The following is an 18844-nucleotide window of genomic DNA, read 5'->3' on the forward strand; positions in this document are numbered from 1 at the left end:
TCATTTTTTTGTTATTTCCTATAAAGTAGTTAAATATTATATACATTTCTCTTCATGTTTTGAATTAGAAAACAGTGTGCAATGTTCCCAATGCATAGAAATAAAAACTAGTATAAAGATTTTGTGCTAAACTCCTGTTTTTGAACAGACTGCTATTATTGTGAAGACTACTGTAGCAAGTATCAGAATATTTCTAGGATATGCTGTATTTGTATATGCTAGTTACTGTATAGCAACATCTAACAACAATCCTAAGCTGATATGACCAAACTGAATAAAGTAACAGGTGCAAGCTACTATGGATGCATAATATACAAACCGAAGTTAAAAATGCTTACTACACCGCTAGATGTTTTCTACAAGAGGTTTTGTTTCCAGAACAGGGCACTTGTGGGGATTTCTGCTGTTTTGTCATGTCAAGGGGCTCTGCTAATGTGACATGCCATCAGCAGTTCGTTCCAGCCAAAATTGCACTCCAGAATTCAATTGGCACTCTTTCTCTTCCAATCCCTGTCGTGGACCCAAACAGTAGTTTTCCACCACATATGGGTTATCTGCTTACTCAGGACAAATTGCACAACAAATTGTATGGTCCAATGTCTCCTGTTACCCTTGTGAAAATTAAAAATTTGGGGCTGAAGCAACATTTTTATAGGAAAAGTGTATTTTTTTTTTCATTTTCTCTTGGCTCAACGTTATAAAATTCTGTGTATCACCTGTGGGTTCAAGGTGCTCACTGCATCTCTAAATAAGTTCCTTGTGGGGTGTAGTTTCCAAAATGGGGTTACTTGGGGGGGGGGGGTTCCACTGTTTAGGTACATCAGGGGCTCTGCAAAAGCGACATGTCATCTATCTATTCCATTCAATTTTGCGTTGCAGAAGTCAAATGGCGCTCCTTCCCTTCCGAGCCCTGCCGTGTGCCCAAACAGTAATTTGACTCCACATATGGGATATTGGTGTACTCAGGAGAACCTGCAGAACTGTCTATTTTCTCCTGTTACACTTGTAAGAATGCAAAATTTGGGGCTAAATGAACATTTTTATGGGAAAAATAAAAATGTTAATTTTTTTCCTTCCACATTCTGTTAATTCCTGTGAAGCACCTAAAGAGTGAATAAACTTCTTGAATGTGGTTTTTGAGGACTTTCAGGGGTGCAGTTTTTAGAATTGTGTCACTTTGGGGTATTTTCTGTCATATACGCCCCTCAAAGTCCCTAAAGAAAAGTGTTTTTTTTAAAAATTTTGTTGGAAAAATGAGAAACTGCTGATAAACTCTTAACCCTTCTAACTTGCTAACAACAATAAAATGATGCTGATGTAAAGTAGAAATGTGGAAAATGTTATTTATAAATTATTTTGTACAGCATGACTGGTTTAACCCCTTAACGACCGCCAATACAAATTAAAACGGCAGCCACTAAGGGGCCTTAATCCCTCATCGTCTTTTTAAAAAGGCTATCAGGAATAAGGGTAAGCGTCCTTCAGAGTCGGAAAATCTCCAGGGTTACTACCAATGGCAGCAGAGACTCAGAAGAACACGATCAGGACCGTTTTTGTGTGTCCCCAATCACATTAAAAAAAAAGTGTGATCCGATTTAAAAATAATTTTTCCTCCGACGTGATGGAGTACCTTAGTACCGGGTCCGCGATCCCCCAGCCCTCCTTCTGAAGCAAAATGGCGGGAACACATGGCAACCGTGGGGATTTTTCCTGTTGGTTGCTGTCATTTGACACTGCTGACATAGGGCATATCACAGTGATCAAAGGCCCAATAATTAATAATTATGACAGCACTTGATCACCTCCCCCTCCCCCCCCCCGTGTCATCCCCTTAGTCAGGTTAATTTTTTTTTATTTTATAGCTTTTATTTCTTTCTTTGATATTAGGGTTAGGGTTGGGCTTAGGGTTTGACAACATATTCAATATGACAACCTAATGTTATCAAATCCTGTGTAGTACCTGTGGGTACAAAATGCTCACTGTACTGCTGGATAAATCGTTGAGGGGTGTAGTTTCCAAAATGGGGTCAGTTGTGGGGGTTTTCTGCTGTTTAGGCACTGTAGGGGTCCTGTAAATTCGACATGGCGTGCACTATCTATTTCAGCTAAATTTGTGTTCCAAACTTCACATATTGCCCTGCTGTGTGCCCAAACAGAACTTTTTGACTACATGTGGGATATCGCTGCGCTCGTAAGAAAGTGGGTATCAAACTGTGGAGTTCACTTTTTGGTGTTACCTCTTGCAAAAGTGAAAAAGATGGGCTAAAGCAAAATTTTAGATGTAAAATTTTTAATTAATTTTTTTTTTCATTCCACTTTGCATTTAATTCCTGTGAAGGCTTAAAAAATTTCCTGACAGCAGTTTTGAATTTAAGGAGTGCGGTTTTTAAAATGGCTTCACTTTTGGGGCATTTTCAACATATAGGCCCCTCATTGCTGCTAAACTTTTAACTTCTCTAACATCCTAACAAAATAAAATGACGTTTGAAGCAGATGTAAAGTAGACATATGGGAAATGTTATTTATTTATTAATTATTTTGTACAGCATGATGAACTGGTTCAATGTTATAAAGATTGTTATAAAAAATTGTGTTTTGTTTTTTTTTCCAAATTTTCGCCAAAATTGCTATATTTTCACAAATAAACGCAAGTCATATCGAACAAATTTTTACCACTATCATGAATTACAATATGTCAGGAAAAACAATCTCAGAATTGTAAAAGTTGGCCTGATCATGAAGGTGAAAACAGGCTTCTGGGCGAAGGGGTTAAAGTTTATACAAATTTCCACCAATTTATTTATATTTTTTTTGTCTTCCCAGCAATTCACGAATAACCTTCAGAAACACTATGAAGCACTGATAGAACTTGAGAAGGCAACTAAAAACTCACGAAAGCTAGATGTTCTGTGTAGAGACTTTGAACAAGAAAAGGTTTGCTATTTGCCCCTGAACATGTTCCTTCTCCGGCCATTGCACAGACTCATGCACTACAAACAGATAATGGAGCGGCTATGCAAACATTACTCTCCAAATCATGTGGATTTCCGGGACACTAGAGGTGAGACATTCAATCCAGGTGTTATGTACCATAGGTTTTCATACTACTTTTTTATGCTTTTACATTTGAGTGTTTGGCAGGAATTGTGGTGTCTAAAGCCCCATTCAATATTACGCCATAGAATTCTGATTGACATGTAGGTCCTTTTTTCAGTTTAGACATGATAGGTTGTGTACATGAAATTCTCCTGGGCAATAAATCTGTGTTACCGTTCACATTCAGCTAATGCATTCCACAAATATCGACCAACCATTTTACTCATCTTAGAATGTATAGACTCTGTTTCATTACGACATTAAAATCATTGTATTTGCCATTAGACATGAGCAATTCGATTAACGCCCCCTGGTCTGGTCCTTCCAGTTCTCCATGGCAGCCCATATTGCTCTTCTGTGTCCGGCATACTGGTCGCCTCTGGCACTTAGTAGGCCACACAACGTCATGATGACACATGGAGATGAGCAATTTGATTTGAATTACCCTGGTCCAGAGTCCAGTCTGATCAACCATGGAAGCCGGTCTTCACTTTTGTGCCTGGCATCCTGGGTGCCTCTTACTAGGTCATCTGTTCCAAGGTGTGCCTTATGTTTAATTACTGTATATCATATAAGCTCCAACCTCTAAAATGTTAGGTCCAAAATTTTGTGTGGAATAATTTAATCTTATTTAGGTAAAATGAAATAATAGTGTTCTTATTCAACTCTTAGCTATTGCATATTGACTTTTCAGGTGGGCCAATAATGGCTACCTGAAAAGTCAAAAACTGCAGCACTGTGCAGGAGACTACATTTATGGTGCATCTAACCAGGTATCGTGTGCACTAGGTGAGGTTGGGGTGTGCTAATATGGGGTTAGGTTCCAACTTGATCCACCATATGCAAGAAGGGTCCAAAGCATCGCCACAAAATTTCTTCAATTGATTTACTGTGGATCAAAAATGCACACAACAGTAATGTTTCCTGCAGGCTTTATACACTTTCCGCAGGACTGCAGATGACAATATCTGACTTGCTGCTCTGAGTATGAGTAGAATAGATACACATAGGTCATCACATTATAGCTACAAATGCACTTTCTTTCAAACAGCTGCGCTTGCTGAGATCTCTGAAATGTTAGCTCAGCTTCATGGGACAATGATCAAGATGGAAAATTTTCAGAAACTACAAGAACTTAGGAAAGATGTGACGGGCATTGACAACCTGGTGATACCTGGAAGGGTAAGTGCCATATCTTGTGATTAGATAGTGTGCTGTATACCTGTATTGTGATCTAGTCGCATTAGGCCATGTTTAATACATACATACAGTCTAATCATTTAATTCTTCCCATGTTAACGCCCAATTTTTTACTTCTCTGTGTTCTTTTCTTTCTTCATGACATTTTTGCAGCAAACCACTAATATAGTCAATTTATTGAAACAAGTGGGATATAAGCCATGGCGTGTGCATATTATTTAAAGCATAATGAATTTACACATAACCATATTAATAATGCAATTGTTGCAGTATTGTACTTTTTGCTTTATTTGGCAAGGTTCAAAATTGTCAGTCCATCTTTTGACAGCGAGAATATCCAAATGCTATGAGAATTAATTCCTAGAGACGTATAAGACTGCAGACGTCATTTTTTATTGTGGGATCCACAAAAAATCTCATCTGTATTGGGGTCAGCCAGACCCGAATAGGTTTTGTAGAGTAATGTAATGGTTTATTACATTTGAACATCTGACAGAATTATCTCTTCCCTATATAGATAATGCCAGAGGTGTCTGACACATGCTGCTCCTCTATAGGATTTGACATGTACATTAGTAGAAAAAAAATCCTGTACTTGAGTCGCTTACTAATGTATTTTTTCTTATCTCCCTTTTTTTTTTTTTATTTTTTTTTTAGGAGTTTATTAGGCTTGGAAGTTTAAGCAAGTTGTCTGGGAAAGGCTTACAGCAACGTATGTTCTTTCTGGTAAGTTTATGTATTGTAAAAATGGAATAATTTAAAAAAAAATGCATATATAAATTTTTCAGTACCAGGAAGCTAATAGTTGCTCTTAGCATTCTTATTATGTAAAATGTGTTTTGATTCCTGAAAAGCAGAGCTGCAGACATGCTATATGGCGCAGAGCCGCTAAACTTTGTTCCCCAGATGCATTTTGTTTTTGTTTTTTTAAAGAATTGTATAAGTTTATGTAATAGGCCTATGCTGTAAGGTCAAATACAACTTATGCCAGGAGACCTTCTCCTTCGTATAGGTTTGTATTGCAATAAGATGTTTGCAATATGATGTGTTCAATATAGAGGAAATCTATTGATACTTTCTATTTTCTTGCAGTTTAATGATGCGTTATTGTACACAAGCAGGGGACTGACATCATCGAATCAATTCAAAATTCACGGCCAATTACCCCTGTTCAATATGACGGTGAGGAGGCCTCTATCTGTACCACTACTCATTCTCATTTCTGTTTCCTTTTTTATTATATATAATAGTATAAATATATATATATTCAGAAATAAAAGAGGCAGCACTCCGTAGGGCAACGTTTTGTTCCACATTGGGGGAACTTTTTCAAGCTAAATGTATAAACAAATAAATATATATAGATCTATAATGTGTATATGTATGTATGTATATTTACTATATAATCGGCTTATCCTGTCTGTCTGTTCATCCATCCAGGTAATCCCGCGTCGCTGATTTGTCCGGCCGCGGCCAATCAGCGACGCAGGATTTCAGAACAAGATGGTCTGACTCCGCCCATGTGGTCATGTGACTCACCAACTGCCCATGACGTGCTGAACATGTTTTGTCAGTCACAGTGTGTGATGTACTTCTGTCACGTTCAGTGAACACGTTCTGCCAGTCACAGCGCGCTGAACAGATACTTCTTTACTGCACGTTATCACGATTTACGCTTCCTGTCTTCCAATGGGTTGTAAGCGAAAATACGCCACTGAGGATTGGGTGTGACACGATGGGGGATAACCCCACCCACAGCCCATCATTCACCGTGGTACACGGAACAGGAGACCCCTGGCTGCAGCCGCAAATAGTCGTGATGTAAGCGGAAGCAAGAGCCGGCTGCAGCAGGGGGAATTACATGCTGGCTGTGTGTGGTCAACGATGTTGTCACAAGCAGTATTGACAAAATTCATTAGGGGCCCCGGGGGGATACATTGGGGGTTAAATTAAAGTAGTGCACAACCCATTTAAACACTGCTTCGCTGATTAGTCGCGCCCGCTCGGCCGCATGCATATTCTAGAATACCCGATGCGTTAGAATCGGGCCACCATCTAGTGTGTATATATATATATATGTGTGTGTGTATATGTATATATAAATATATATGTATGTGTATATACAGTGCCTACAAGTAGTATTCAACCCCCTGCAGATTTAGCTGGTTGACACATGCGGAATTAACTTGGCATTGTGACATTTGTACTGTAGATCAGCCTGGAAGTGGGAAATGCACTGCAGCAAATTTTGTTTTTGTTTTTTTTTTTTGTTTTTTTTTAAAACGTTAAAAGTTAATTCAGAGTGTCATTTATTATTCAACCCCTCAAGCCACAAGAATTCTGTTTGGTCCCCCTAAAGTATTAAGAAGTAGTTCAGGCACCAAGAATAAAGAGCTTCACATGTGTGGATTAAAGATCTCTTTTGCCAGCCTTTTCTGACTATTTAAGACCCTCCCCAAACTTGTGAACAGCACTCAGACATGGTCAACATGGGAAAGACAAAGGAGCATTCCAAGGCCATCAGAGACAAGATCGTGGAGGGTCACAAGGCTGGCAAGGGGTACAAAACCCTTTCCAAGGAGTTGGGCCTACCTGTCTCCACTGTTGGGAGCATCATCCGTAAGTGGAAGGCTTATGGAACTACTGTTAGCCTTCCACGGCCAGGACAGCCTTTGAAAGTGTCCTCCCGTGCCGAGGCCAGGCTTGTCCGAAGAGTCAAGGCTAACCCAAGGACAACAAGGAAGGAGCTCCGGGAAGATCTCATGGCAGTGAGGACATTGGTTTCAGTCAATACCATAAGTAACGTACTCCACCGCAATGGTCTCCGTTCCAGACGAGCCCGTAAGGTACCTTTTCTTTCAAAGCGTCATGTCAAGGCTCGTCTACAGTTTGCTCATGATCACTTGGAGGACTCTGAGACAGACTGGTTCAAGGTTCTATGGTCTGATGAGACCAAGATCGAGATCTTTGGTGCCAACCACACACGTGACGTTTGGAGACTGGATGGCACTGCATACGACCCCAAGAATACCATCCCTACAGTCAAGCATGGTGGTGGCAGGATCATGCTGTGGGGCTGTTTCTCTGCCAAGGGGCCTGGCCATCTGGTCCGCATCCATGGGAAGATGGATAGCACAGCCTACCTGGAGATTTTGGCCAAGAACCTCCGCTCCTCCATCAAGGATCTTAAGATGGGTCGTAATTTCATCTTCCAACAAGACAACGACCCAAAGCACACAGCCAAGAAAACCAAGGCCTGGTTCAATAGGGAAAAAGTCAAGGTGTTGGAGTGGCCTAGTCAGTCTCCTGACCTTAACCCAATTGAAAACTTGTGGAAGGAGCTCAAGAATAAAGTCCACATGAGACACCCAAAGAACCTAGATAACTTGGAGAAGATCTGCATGGAGGAGTGGGCCAAGATAACTCCACAGACCTGTGCCGGCCTGATCAGGTCTTATAAAAGACGATTATTAGCTGTAATTGCAAACAAGGGTTATTCCACAAAATATTAAACATAGGGGTTGAATAATAATTGACCCACACTTTTATGTTTAAAATTTAATAAAATTCAACTGAGCAACATAACTTTTTGGTTTGTAAGATTTATGCTTCTGTTCATAAAACCTACTCTCGTTTGCAGTTTGAAGGCTCTAACTTATTTGCATCTTATCAAACCAGCTAAATCTGCAGGGGGTTGAATACTACTTGTAGGCACTGTATATATATATATATATGTATGTGTGTATATATATATATATATATATATATATATATATATATATATATATATATATATATATACACACATATGCATATACGCATATATACACACACACACACACACACACACACAGTGAGGGAAATAAGTATTTGATCCCTAGCTTGCCCACTGACAAAGACCTGAACAGTCTGTAATTTTGAGGGTAGGTTCATTTTAACATTGAGAGATAGAATATCCAAAAAAAATCAAGAAAATCATATTGTATGAATTAGATAAATTTTTTTGCATTTTGCAGTGAGAAATAAGTATTTGATCCCCTACAAACCGTTATGAGTTCTGGCTCCTACAGACCAGTTAGACGCTCCTAATCAACTCGTTACCTGCATTATAGACAGCTGTCTTACATAGTCACCTGTATAAAAGACTCCTGTCCACAGACTTAATTAATCAGTCAGACTCTAACCTCTACAACATGGGCAAGGCCAAAGAGCTTTCTAAGGATGTCAGGGACAAGATCATAGACCTGCACAAAGCTGGAATGGACTACAAAACTATAAGTAAGACGCTGGGTGACAAGGAGACAATTGTTGGTGCAATAGTAAGAAAATGGAAGAAATACAAAATGACTGTCAATCGACATAGATCTGGGGCACCATGCAAAATCTCACCTCGTTTGGTATCCTTGATCATGAGGAAGGTGAGAGATCAGCCTAAAACTAAACGGGGGGAACTTGTTAATGATCTCAAGGCACCTGGGACAACAGTCACTAAGAAAACCATTGGTAACACATTACGCCTTAAAGGTTTAAAATCCTGCAGTGCCCGCAAGGTCTCCCTGCTCAAGAAGTCACATGTGCAGGCTCGTCTGAAGTTTGCCAATGAACACCTGTATGATTTTGTTAGTTATTGGGAGAAGGTGCTGTGGTCAGATGAGACAAACATTGAGCTCTTTGGCATTAACTCAACTCGCCGTGTTTGGAGGAAGAAGAAGGATGAGTACAACCCTAAGAACATCGTCCCAACCGTGACGCATGGTGGGGGAAACCTTATACTTTGTGGGTGCTTTTCTGCAAAGGGGACATGACGCCTGCACCATACTGAAGGGAAGATGGATGGGGTCATGTATCTCGAGATTTTGGCCAACAACCTCCTTCTCCCTCAGTAAGAGCATTGAAGATGGGTCGTGGCTGGGTCTTCCAGCAAGACAATGACCCAAAACATACAGCCAAGGCAACAAAGGAGTGGCTCAAAAAGAAGCACATGGAGTGGCCTAGCCAGTGTCCAGACCTTAATCCCATAGAAAACTTATGGAAGGAGTTGAAGCTCCCGAGTTGCCAAGCGACAGCCTCAAAATCTTAATGATTTAGAGATGATCTGCAAAGAGGAGTGGACCAAAATTCCTCCTGACATGTGCGCAAACCTCATCATCAACTACAAAAAACGCCTGACTGCTGTCCTTGCCAACAAGGGTTTTGCCACCAAGTATTAAGTGTTGTTTGCCAGAGGGATCAAATACTAATTTCTCACTGCAAAATGCAAATAAATGTATCTAATTTATACAATGTGATTTTCTTAATTTTTTGGGGATATTCTATCTCTCAATGTTAAAATTAACCTATCCTTAAAATTATAGACTATTCATGTCTTTGTCAGTGGGCAAACCTACAAAAACAGCAAGGGATAAAATAATTATTTCCCCCACTGTGTATGTGTCTGTGTATGTGTGTGTGTATATATGTATATACACTGTGTGCAGAATTATTAGGCAAATGAGTATTTTGACCACATGATACTTTTTAAACATGTTGTCCTACTCCAAGCTGCATAGGCTTGAGAGCCAACTACCAATTAAGTAAATCTGGTGATGTGCATCTCTGTAATGAGGAGGTGTGTTGACTATTGACATCAACACCCTATATAAGGTGTGCTTAATTATTAGGCAACTTCCTTTCCTTTGGCAAAATAGGTCAGAAGAGAGATTTGACGGGCTCTGAAAAGTCCAAAATTGTGAGATGTCTTGCAGAGGGATGCAGCCGTCTTGAAATGTCCAAACTTTTGAAGAGTGATCACCGAACAATCAAGCGTTTCATGGCAAATAGCCAACAGGGTCGCAAGAAGTGTGTTGGCCAAAAAAGGCCCAAAATAACTGCCCATGAATTGAGGAAAATCAAGCGTGAAGCTGCCAAGATGCCATTCGCCACCAGTTTTGCCATATTTCAGAGCTGCAACGTTACTGGAGTATCAACGTGTGCGATACTCAGGGACATGGCCAAGGTAAGGAAGGCTGAAAAACGACCACCTTTGAACAAGAAACAAGATAAAACATCAAGAATGGGCCGTGAAATATCTTAAGACTGATTTTTCAAAGGTTTTATGGACTGATGAAATGAGAGTGACTCTTGATGGGCCAGAGGCTGGATCAGTAAAGGGCAGAGAGGTCCACTCCGACTCAGACGCCAGCAAGGTGGAGGTGGGGTACTGGTATGGGCTGGTATCATCAAAGATGAACTTGTGGGACCATTTTGGGTTGAGGATGGAGTGAAGCTCAACTCCCAGACCTACTGACCGTTTCTGGAAGACAACTTCTTCAAGCAGTGGTACAGGATGAAGTCGGTATCGTTCAAGAAAAACATGATTTTCATGCAGGACAATGCTCCATCACATGCATCCAACTACTCCACAGCGTGGCTGGCCAGTAAAGGTCTAAAAGAAGAAAAAATAATGACATGGCCTCCTTGTTCTCCTGATCTGAACCCCAGAGAGAACCTGTGGTCCATCATAAAATGTGAGATCTACAGGGAGGGAAAACAGTACACATCTCGGAACAGTGTCTGGGAGGCTGATGTGGCTGCTGCACGCAATGTTGATCGAAAACAGATCAAGCAACTGACAGAATCTATTGATGGAAGGCTGTTGAGTGTCATCATAAAGAAAGGTGGCTATATTGAAAACGAATTTTTTGGGGTTTTTTTTTGCATGTCAAAAATGTTTATTTCTAAATTTTGTGCACTGATATTGGTTTACCTGGTGAAAATAAACAAGTGAGATGGGATTATATTTGGTTTTTATTAAGTTGCCTAATAGTTACCTGCACAAACAGATATCCTCCTAAGATAGACAAATCTAAAAAAAAAACACTCCAACTTCCAAAAATATTAAGCTTCCATCAATGGAAATCAAATTTATTAACCAATGGAGGCCTGGATTTGAAGTCACCCCCAAAATTAAAGTGGAAAAACACACTACAGGCTGATCCAACTTTGATGTAATGTCCTTAAAAGAAGTCAAAATGAGGCTCAGTATTGTGTGCGTGGCCTCCACGTGCCTGTATGACCTCCCTACAACGCCTGGGCATGCTCCTGATGAGGTTGCGGATGGTCTCCTGTGGGATCTCCTCCAGGATGGCACAGCAAAGCAATCTGTGGCAAGAAGGTTTGCTGTGTCTGTCAGCGTAGTGTCCAGAGGCTGGAGGCGCTACCAGGAGACAGGCCAGTACCACAGGAGAAGTGGAGGGGGCCGAAGGAGGGCAACAACCCAGCAGCAAGACTGCTACCTCCGCCTTTGTGCGAGGAGGAACAGGAGGAGCACTGCCAGAGCCCTGCAAAATGACCTCCAGCAGGCCACAAATGTGCATGTGTCTGCACAAACGGTTAGAAACCGACTCCATGAGGGTGGAATGAGGGCCCGACGTCTACAGATGGGGGTTGTGCTCACAGTCCAACACCGTGCAGGACGCTTGGCATTTGCCACAGAACACCAGGATTGGCAAAGTCGCCACTGGCGCCATGTGCTCTTCACAGATAAAAGCAGGTTCACACTGAGCACATGTGACAGAGCCTGGAGATGCCATGGGGAGCGATCTGCAGCCTGCAAAATCCTTCAGCATGACCGGTTTGGAAGTGGGTCAGTAATGGTGTGGGGTGGCATTTCTTTGGAGGGCAGCACAGCCCTCATGTGCTCGCCATAGGTAGCCTGACTGCCATTAGGTACCGAGATGAGATCCTCAGACCCCTTGCGAGACCATATGCTGGTGCAGTTGGCCCTGGGTTCCTCCTAATGCAGGACAATGCCAGACCTCATGTGGCTGGAGTGTGTCAGCAGTTCCTGCAAGATGAAGGCATTGAAGCTATGGACTGGCCCGCCCGTTCCCCAGACCTGAATCCGATTGAGCACATCTGGGACATCATGTCTCGCTCCATCCACCAATGTCACGTTGCACCACAGACTGTCCAGGAGTTGGCGGATGCTTTAGTCCAGGTCTGGGAGGAGATCCCCCAGGAGACCATCCGCAACCTCATCAGGAGCATGCCAAGGCGTTGTAGGGAGGTCATACAGGCACGTGGAGGTAACACACAATACTGAGCCTCATTTTGACTTGTTTTAAGGACATTACATCAAAGTTGGATCAGCCTGTAGTGTGTTTTTCCACTTTAATTTTGGGGGTGACTCCAAATCCAGGCCCCCATTGGTTAAGAAATTTGATTTCCATTGATGATTTTTGTGTGATTTTGTTGTCCGCACATTCAACTTTGTACAGAACAAAGTATTCAATGAGAATATTTCATTCATTCAGATCTAGAATGTGTTATTTGAGTGCCCTTTATTTTTTTGAGCAGTCTATGTGTATGTATATATACAGTACAGACCAAAAGTTTGGACACACCTTCTCATTTAAAGATTTTTCTGTATTTTCATTACTTTGAAAATTGTACATTCACACTGAAGGCATCAAAACTATGAATTAACACATGTGGAATTATAAACTTAACAAAAAAGTGTGAAACAACTGAAAATATGTCTTATATTCTAGGTTCTTCAAAGTAGCCACCTTTTGCTTTGATGACTGCTTTGCACACTCTTGGCATTCTCTTGATGAGCTTCAAGAGGTAGTCACCGGAAATGGTCTTCCAACCATCTTGAAGGAGTTCCCAGAGATCCTTAGCACTTGTTGGCCCTTTTGCCTTCACTCTGCGGTCCAGCTCACCCCAAACCATCTCGATTGGGTTCAGGTCTGGTGACTGTGGAGGCCAGGTCATCTGGCATAGCACCCCATCACTCTCCTCCTTGGTCAAATAGCCCTTACACAGCCTGGAGGTGTGTTTGGGGTCATTGTCCTGTTGAAAAATAAATGATGGTCCAACTAAACGCAAACCGGATGGAATAGCATGCCGCTGCAAGATGCTGTGGTAGCCATGCTGGTTCAGTATGCCTTCAATTTTGAATAAATCCCCAACAGTGTCACCAGCAAAGCACCCCCACACCATCACACCTCCTCCTCCATGCTTCACGGTGGGAACCAGGCATGTAGAGTCCATCCGTTCACCTTTTCAGCATCGCACAAAGACACGGTGGTTGGAACCAAAGATCTCAAATTTGGACTCATCAGACCAAAGCACAGATTTCCACTGGTCTAATGTCCATTCCTTGTGTTCTTTAGCCCAAACAAGTTTCTTCTGCTTGTTGCCTGTCCTTAGCAGTGGTTTCCTAGCAGCTATTTTACCATGAAAGCCTGCTGCACAAAGTCTCTTCTTAACAGTTGTTGTAGAGATGTGTCTGCTGCTAGAACTCTGTGTGGCATTGACCTGGTCTCTAATCTGAGCTGCTGTTAACCTGCGATTTCTGAGGCTGGTGACTCGGATAAATTTATCCTCAGAAGCAGAGGTGACTCTTGGTCTTCCTTTCCTGGGGCGGTCCTCATGTGAGCCAGTTTCTTTGTAGCGCTTGATGGTTTTTGCAACTGCACTTGGGGACACTTTCAAAGTTTGCCCAATTTTTCGGATTGACTGACCTTCATTTCTTAAAGCAATGATGGCCACTTGTTTTTCTTTACTTAGCTGCTTTTTTCTTGCCAAAATACAATTCTAACAGTCTATTCAGTAGGACTATCAGCTGTGTATCCACCTGACTTCTGCACAACACAACTGATGGTCCCAACCCCATTTATATTCAGGAAATCCCACTTATTAAACCTGACAGGGCACACCTGTGAAGTGAAAACCATTTCCGGTGACTATCTCTTGAAGCTCATCAAGAGAATGGCAAGAGTGTGCAAAGCAGTCATCAAAGCAAAAGGTGGCTACTTTGAAGAACCTAGAATATAAGACATATTTTCAGTTGTTTCACACTTTTTTGTTAAGTATATAATTCCACATGTGTTAATTCATAGTTTTGATGCCTTCAGTGTGAATGTACAATTTTCAAAGTCATGAAAATACAGAAAAATCTTTAAATGAGAAGGTGTGTCCAAACTTTTGGTCTGTACTGTGTGTGTGTGTGTGTGTGTGTGTGTGTGTGTGTGTGTGTGTGTGTGTGTGTGTGTGTGTGTGTGTGTGTGTGTATATATATATATATATATATATATATATATATATATGATTATGCTTTTGTGTGGCCTATTTGTTTATATCACTCAATTCATGTACATAAGACTCAAAATACATTTTTTTATATATATATTTTACAGGTAGAAGAAAGTGATGATGAATGGGGAGTACCGCACTGCCTTACTTTAAGAAGTCAGAACCAAGCTATAGTTGTTGCAGCAAGGTGTTTAATTTTTCTTGTCTCTATTCTATATTCTGTGTAAAACAATGTAACATTCTACGTTCATTGATATAGCTTGACTTGCTAGTATTAATTTGTTGGCGCTATATAAATAAAAAATTATTATTATTAATAATTATAAATTACTGTTGAATGCTAATGACTAATTCTAAATATTCAACTCCCAGTTCACAGGCTGAAATTGAAAAATGGAGTGAAGATGTTCATATGGCTATTGGTCTAGCAGAAAAAAGTGGTGGTCCTGTCCCTGAGCTAATGGCCAGCAGCCCTCCTGATGGCAGTAAGTAAACCAATCCTAGAGATTAATATAATTTAGTCTTCAATTGTAGGGAGATGCTTAAAGGGTTATTCCAAGAATGTAACAAAATGACCCCATCACATAATTCAGATGGCTGCTCGTCCTAGTCATGGGTCAGGATGGGCTGCAATCTGAAGAGACATAACTACGGAGATATGTGTCTCAACTGACAGAGGAGCTGTATCACAAGCACACATACCAGAGCTGCCAGATAAGGGCTTTGATGAGATAATAAATTTTCTCCTTGGCTGACCGCATGAGGAATGAGGCTGAAGAAAAAAATCATTTGTGCTCATTCAGCCGAGGAAAAAATTCTTCTCCTGTCTCAGCCCTTCTCTGGCTGTTCTGTTATGTGTTTACAATACTGCTACTCTGTTGGTTGAGGCACAGATCTCAGAAGCTGTGTTTTTTCAGACTGTAGCCTGTCCAGACCCATGATGGGCTGCCGTTTGAATTATGTGATGAGCTATTTTAAAACTTTCTTTGAGAACCCCTTTAAAGAAATTGTTTTTTGCCACATTTCTAAATGAAAAGTTATACTAATATTGTGTGGCAAAATTGTAAAGCAATTTATGATTAGAATCTGGCGTGAATGCAATAGTAAATGTCCCTCCCTCATTTTGTGTTGCAGAATCTCCAGAAGAAGGCCCTGTAGACCAGGAGTCTGAAGATGATTTAAGCGCTTCTCGGTCATCCCTAGAAAGACAATCGCCTCACCGAGGAAACACAACAGTGCATGTCTGCTGGCACCGGAACACCAGTGTCTCGGTCATTGATTTTAGCTTTGCTGTGGAGGTATATTTATGTTTGCATACTAAATTTTAAATTACACCTAATGTGTTGTGGAGGCCTGATACTTGAGAGGATTGTCAACGTGGCTCTATTCAATTTCATATTTATGGTTGGATATTTTTACTAGTATCAAAGCATGATAGGGTTTAAGTTTTAGGTTAGTTCTATACTACTGCACTTTTCAGGAAGGCTGGGGTGCATTAATTGTTAGGTTTGTACCAGAGTCCTTTTTTTCCCCTAATAGACTTATTCCTCACACATTCCGATATTTTTGGTGCACTTGGAGGTTTACCTTTCATTTCTACTTTTTATATGTGCATCTTTATACCTGTTCTATGTTTATTATTGCATCCTGCTGCCCCCCTGGTGTATGTACTACGTGGTACAGCAATTTAATAGGAAGTACCTGCAGTTCAAACTCAATTTACATTTTCTAGTGACTGTTTATAAATTTGTGTTTTTTTTAATCTAAATCTGACTTTTATGGGCTATAATACATTTTTGTATTTCATTTGATTTTCCTATTATCCTTACATTTTTTATGGGTTAGAAAATCTAGAGTTATTAAATGGAGGGGAAAATTGAGTTGCATTATAGTTCTCCAGTTGTTCCTTTGTTCTCTGGAGTTAGCCAATGAAAGTCCCAGATTATGTGCAAAATATATGAAAATATTCCAGCAGATGGCAGCAAATCCTTTTTAAAAACATTTTGACAATCCTCCTGCCAGTATACGAACAGTGATGACTCCGTAAAATGGAAATTAAAATGTTAAAGGGGTATTCCCATCTCCAAGATCCTATCCCAATATGTAGTAGGTGTAATAATAGTAATATTAGCAAATACCTCCAATTAGAAATGTAGTATAGTATTTTTGATTCGCTATGCCACTTTCCTCATGTGCAGGCAATACAGGACCTTAGGTAGCCACGGTTACGACCACTAGCCAATAGCTAACTAGCACTTTATCAGTGGACGTAACCATGGATACCTAAGGTCCTGCAATGCCTTCACATAAGGAAAGAGACATAGCGAATCAAAAATACTATACTACATTTCTAATTGGAGGCAGCTGCTAATATTATTAATATTACACTTACTACATATTGGGATAGGATCTTGGAGATGGGAATACCCCTTTAATGTTGTTCTGTTTCTTAGGTAACTTTTTTATTTGCATTTTGAACATACATTTGCATTCATATGATGTAACTTCATCTGTCTATATAAATTGCAGAATCAGTTATCAGGAAACCTGCTTAGAAAATTCAAGAATAGCAATGGCTGGCAGAAGCTCTGGGTGGTGTTCACAAACTTTTGCCTGTTTTTCTACAAATCACACCAAGTAAGTCTGTAGCATCATCCCTGCCTCAACAGTATTATAGTATTCTACCAATGTGGCCAGAAATGTATCCAGTGTAGATAAAACTGATGGATCCATAATATCCTGATGACAATGGACTCCACTGTGATGGACTAATTAAATCCTGAGTTCATGGATTATATGGAACATATTCGGTTCCTATAGCTATGTACTGTAGATGATCAGTACTCATACAACATATTTCTTTTCTTCACCAGTCTCTGCTCCCTATCTAACTTCACAAACTTCCCTCTCCCTGTATCTGACCACCATCTACTCACTTTCTCATCCCTGTCTCCCTCTCCTGTCACCTATGTCCAGCAACTAGCACACCCCCACAGAAACCTCGCACATCTAGACATTCTCTGACTCTATTCTACCCCTGACATCCATATCTTCACTCCATGACACAGACAGCGCCACTGCCTTCTACAATGCCACTCTTGCATCAGCTACTGATGCAGTCGACCCTCTGGAGCATGGCAGTGTGTGACAAATCAATAGACAACCCTGGCACAATAACCTCACTAAAAAGCTTCAGCAAGGAAGAAAACACATTCACATGATGACTTCACTGCATTCAAACAAGCAACACTCACTTTCAAATCAGCCCTCACCTTTGCTGAACTAGCCTACTTCACAACTCTTGTATCTTCCTTATCCTACAATCCCAAACAGTTATTCAACACTTTTTAACTCCCTCCACTGCCCCCTTCAACCCCCCTCATTTCTGCTGAGGACTTTGCCACACACTTCAAAAATAAGATCGACCAAACAAGGTAAGTCTTTATTGTTCGACCACTACAACCCTTTTGTATACCAGACCAATGCCCTTAATAAATAAATAATAATCTTTTTATTTATATAGCGCCAACATATTCCGCAGCGCTTTACATTTCAGACAATTTACAGACAATATCATCACTGTTCCCGTTGGGCCTCACAATCTACATTCCCTAACAGTATGTCTTTGGAGTGTGGGAGGAAACCGGAAACCCACGCAAACACAGGAAGAACATACAAATGCCCTTCCCCTATAACCTCCCTCTCCAACATCACTGAAGGAGAACTTAGTCGAATCCTCTCCAAATCACACCTCACTACTTGTGCACTCAACCCCATTCCACCTCCTCCCCAACCTCACTACCACACTTATCCCGGCCCTAACCCACCTCTTCAACTTATCACTAACCTCTGGTATCTTCCCTTCTGCTTTCAAACATGCCACAATCACACCTATCCTCAAAAAGCCATCCCTCGACCTAAACGCTATGTCAAGCTATCGCCCCATATCACTGCTCCCATTTGCTTCCAAAATCCTTGAGCAACAGGTTCACGCTAAACTTTCTTGCCATCTCTCATTTAACTTGTTCTTCGACAACCTAAATCTGGTTTCCATCCCCATCATTCCACTGAAACTGCTCTGACCAAAATTACTAATGACCTACAGCCAAAGCTAACAGACAATTCTCTATACTTCTCCTTCTAGACCTGTCCTCTGCCTTTGACACAGTTGACCACTGCCTCCTACTACTGATCCTCTCTTCCTTTGGCGTCAAAGACCTTGCCCTATCCTAGATCTCCTCATACCTTTCCAACGGCACATTTAGCATCTCCCACTTCCACATTACCTCCTCATCCTACCTTCTATCTGTTGGAGCCCCTCAAGGCTCTGTCCTAGGACCCCTACTCTTCTCCATCTATACCCTTGGCCTGGGGCAACTCATAAATTCCCATGGCTTCCAGTTTCACCTATACGCTGATGACACTCAGATCTACCTCTCTGGCCCAGAAGTCAACTCTCTGCTGGCCA

General features: G+C 41.0%; 1 protein-coding gene across 4 annotated transcripts in view; it reads left to right on the forward strand.

The window, feature by feature from the left end:
* FARP1 (FERM, ARH/RhoGEF and pleckstrin domain protein 1) overlaps nucleotides 1-18844 on the forward strand; it is a 246455-nt gene that overhangs the window by 214253 nt on the left and 13358 nt on the right. For all 4 annotated transcript variants that reach the window (XM_073664173.1, XM_073664174.1, XM_073664175.1 and 1 more), the window contains exons 18-25: nucleotides 2824-3061; nucleotides 4148-4278; nucleotides 4954-5022; nucleotides 5389-5478; nucleotides 14481-14563; nucleotides 14749-14861; nucleotides 15511-15674; nucleotides 16906-17013. In XM_073664173.1, coding sequence (XP_073520274.1) covers nucleotides 2824-3061; nucleotides 4148-4278; nucleotides 4954-5022; nucleotides 5389-5478; nucleotides 14481-14563; nucleotides 14749-14861; nucleotides 15511-15674; nucleotides 16906-17013 — 996 coding nt within the window. The remainder of the gene's footprint in view (nucleotides 1-2823; nucleotides 3062-4147; nucleotides 4279-4953; nucleotides 5023-5388; nucleotides 5479-14480; nucleotides 14564-14748; nucleotides 14862-15510; nucleotides 15675-16905; nucleotides 17014-18844) is intronic.

This window comes from Phyllobates terribilis, unplaced genomic scaffold, assembly GCF_046119375.1.
Source record: "Phyllobates terribilis strain yellow unplaced genomic scaffold, ASM4611937v1 Scaffold_2__4_contigs__length_985480577, whole genome shotgun sequence".
Lineage (NCBI taxonomy): Eukaryota > Metazoa > Chordata > Amphibia > Anura > Dendrobatidae > Phyllobates > Phyllobates terribilis.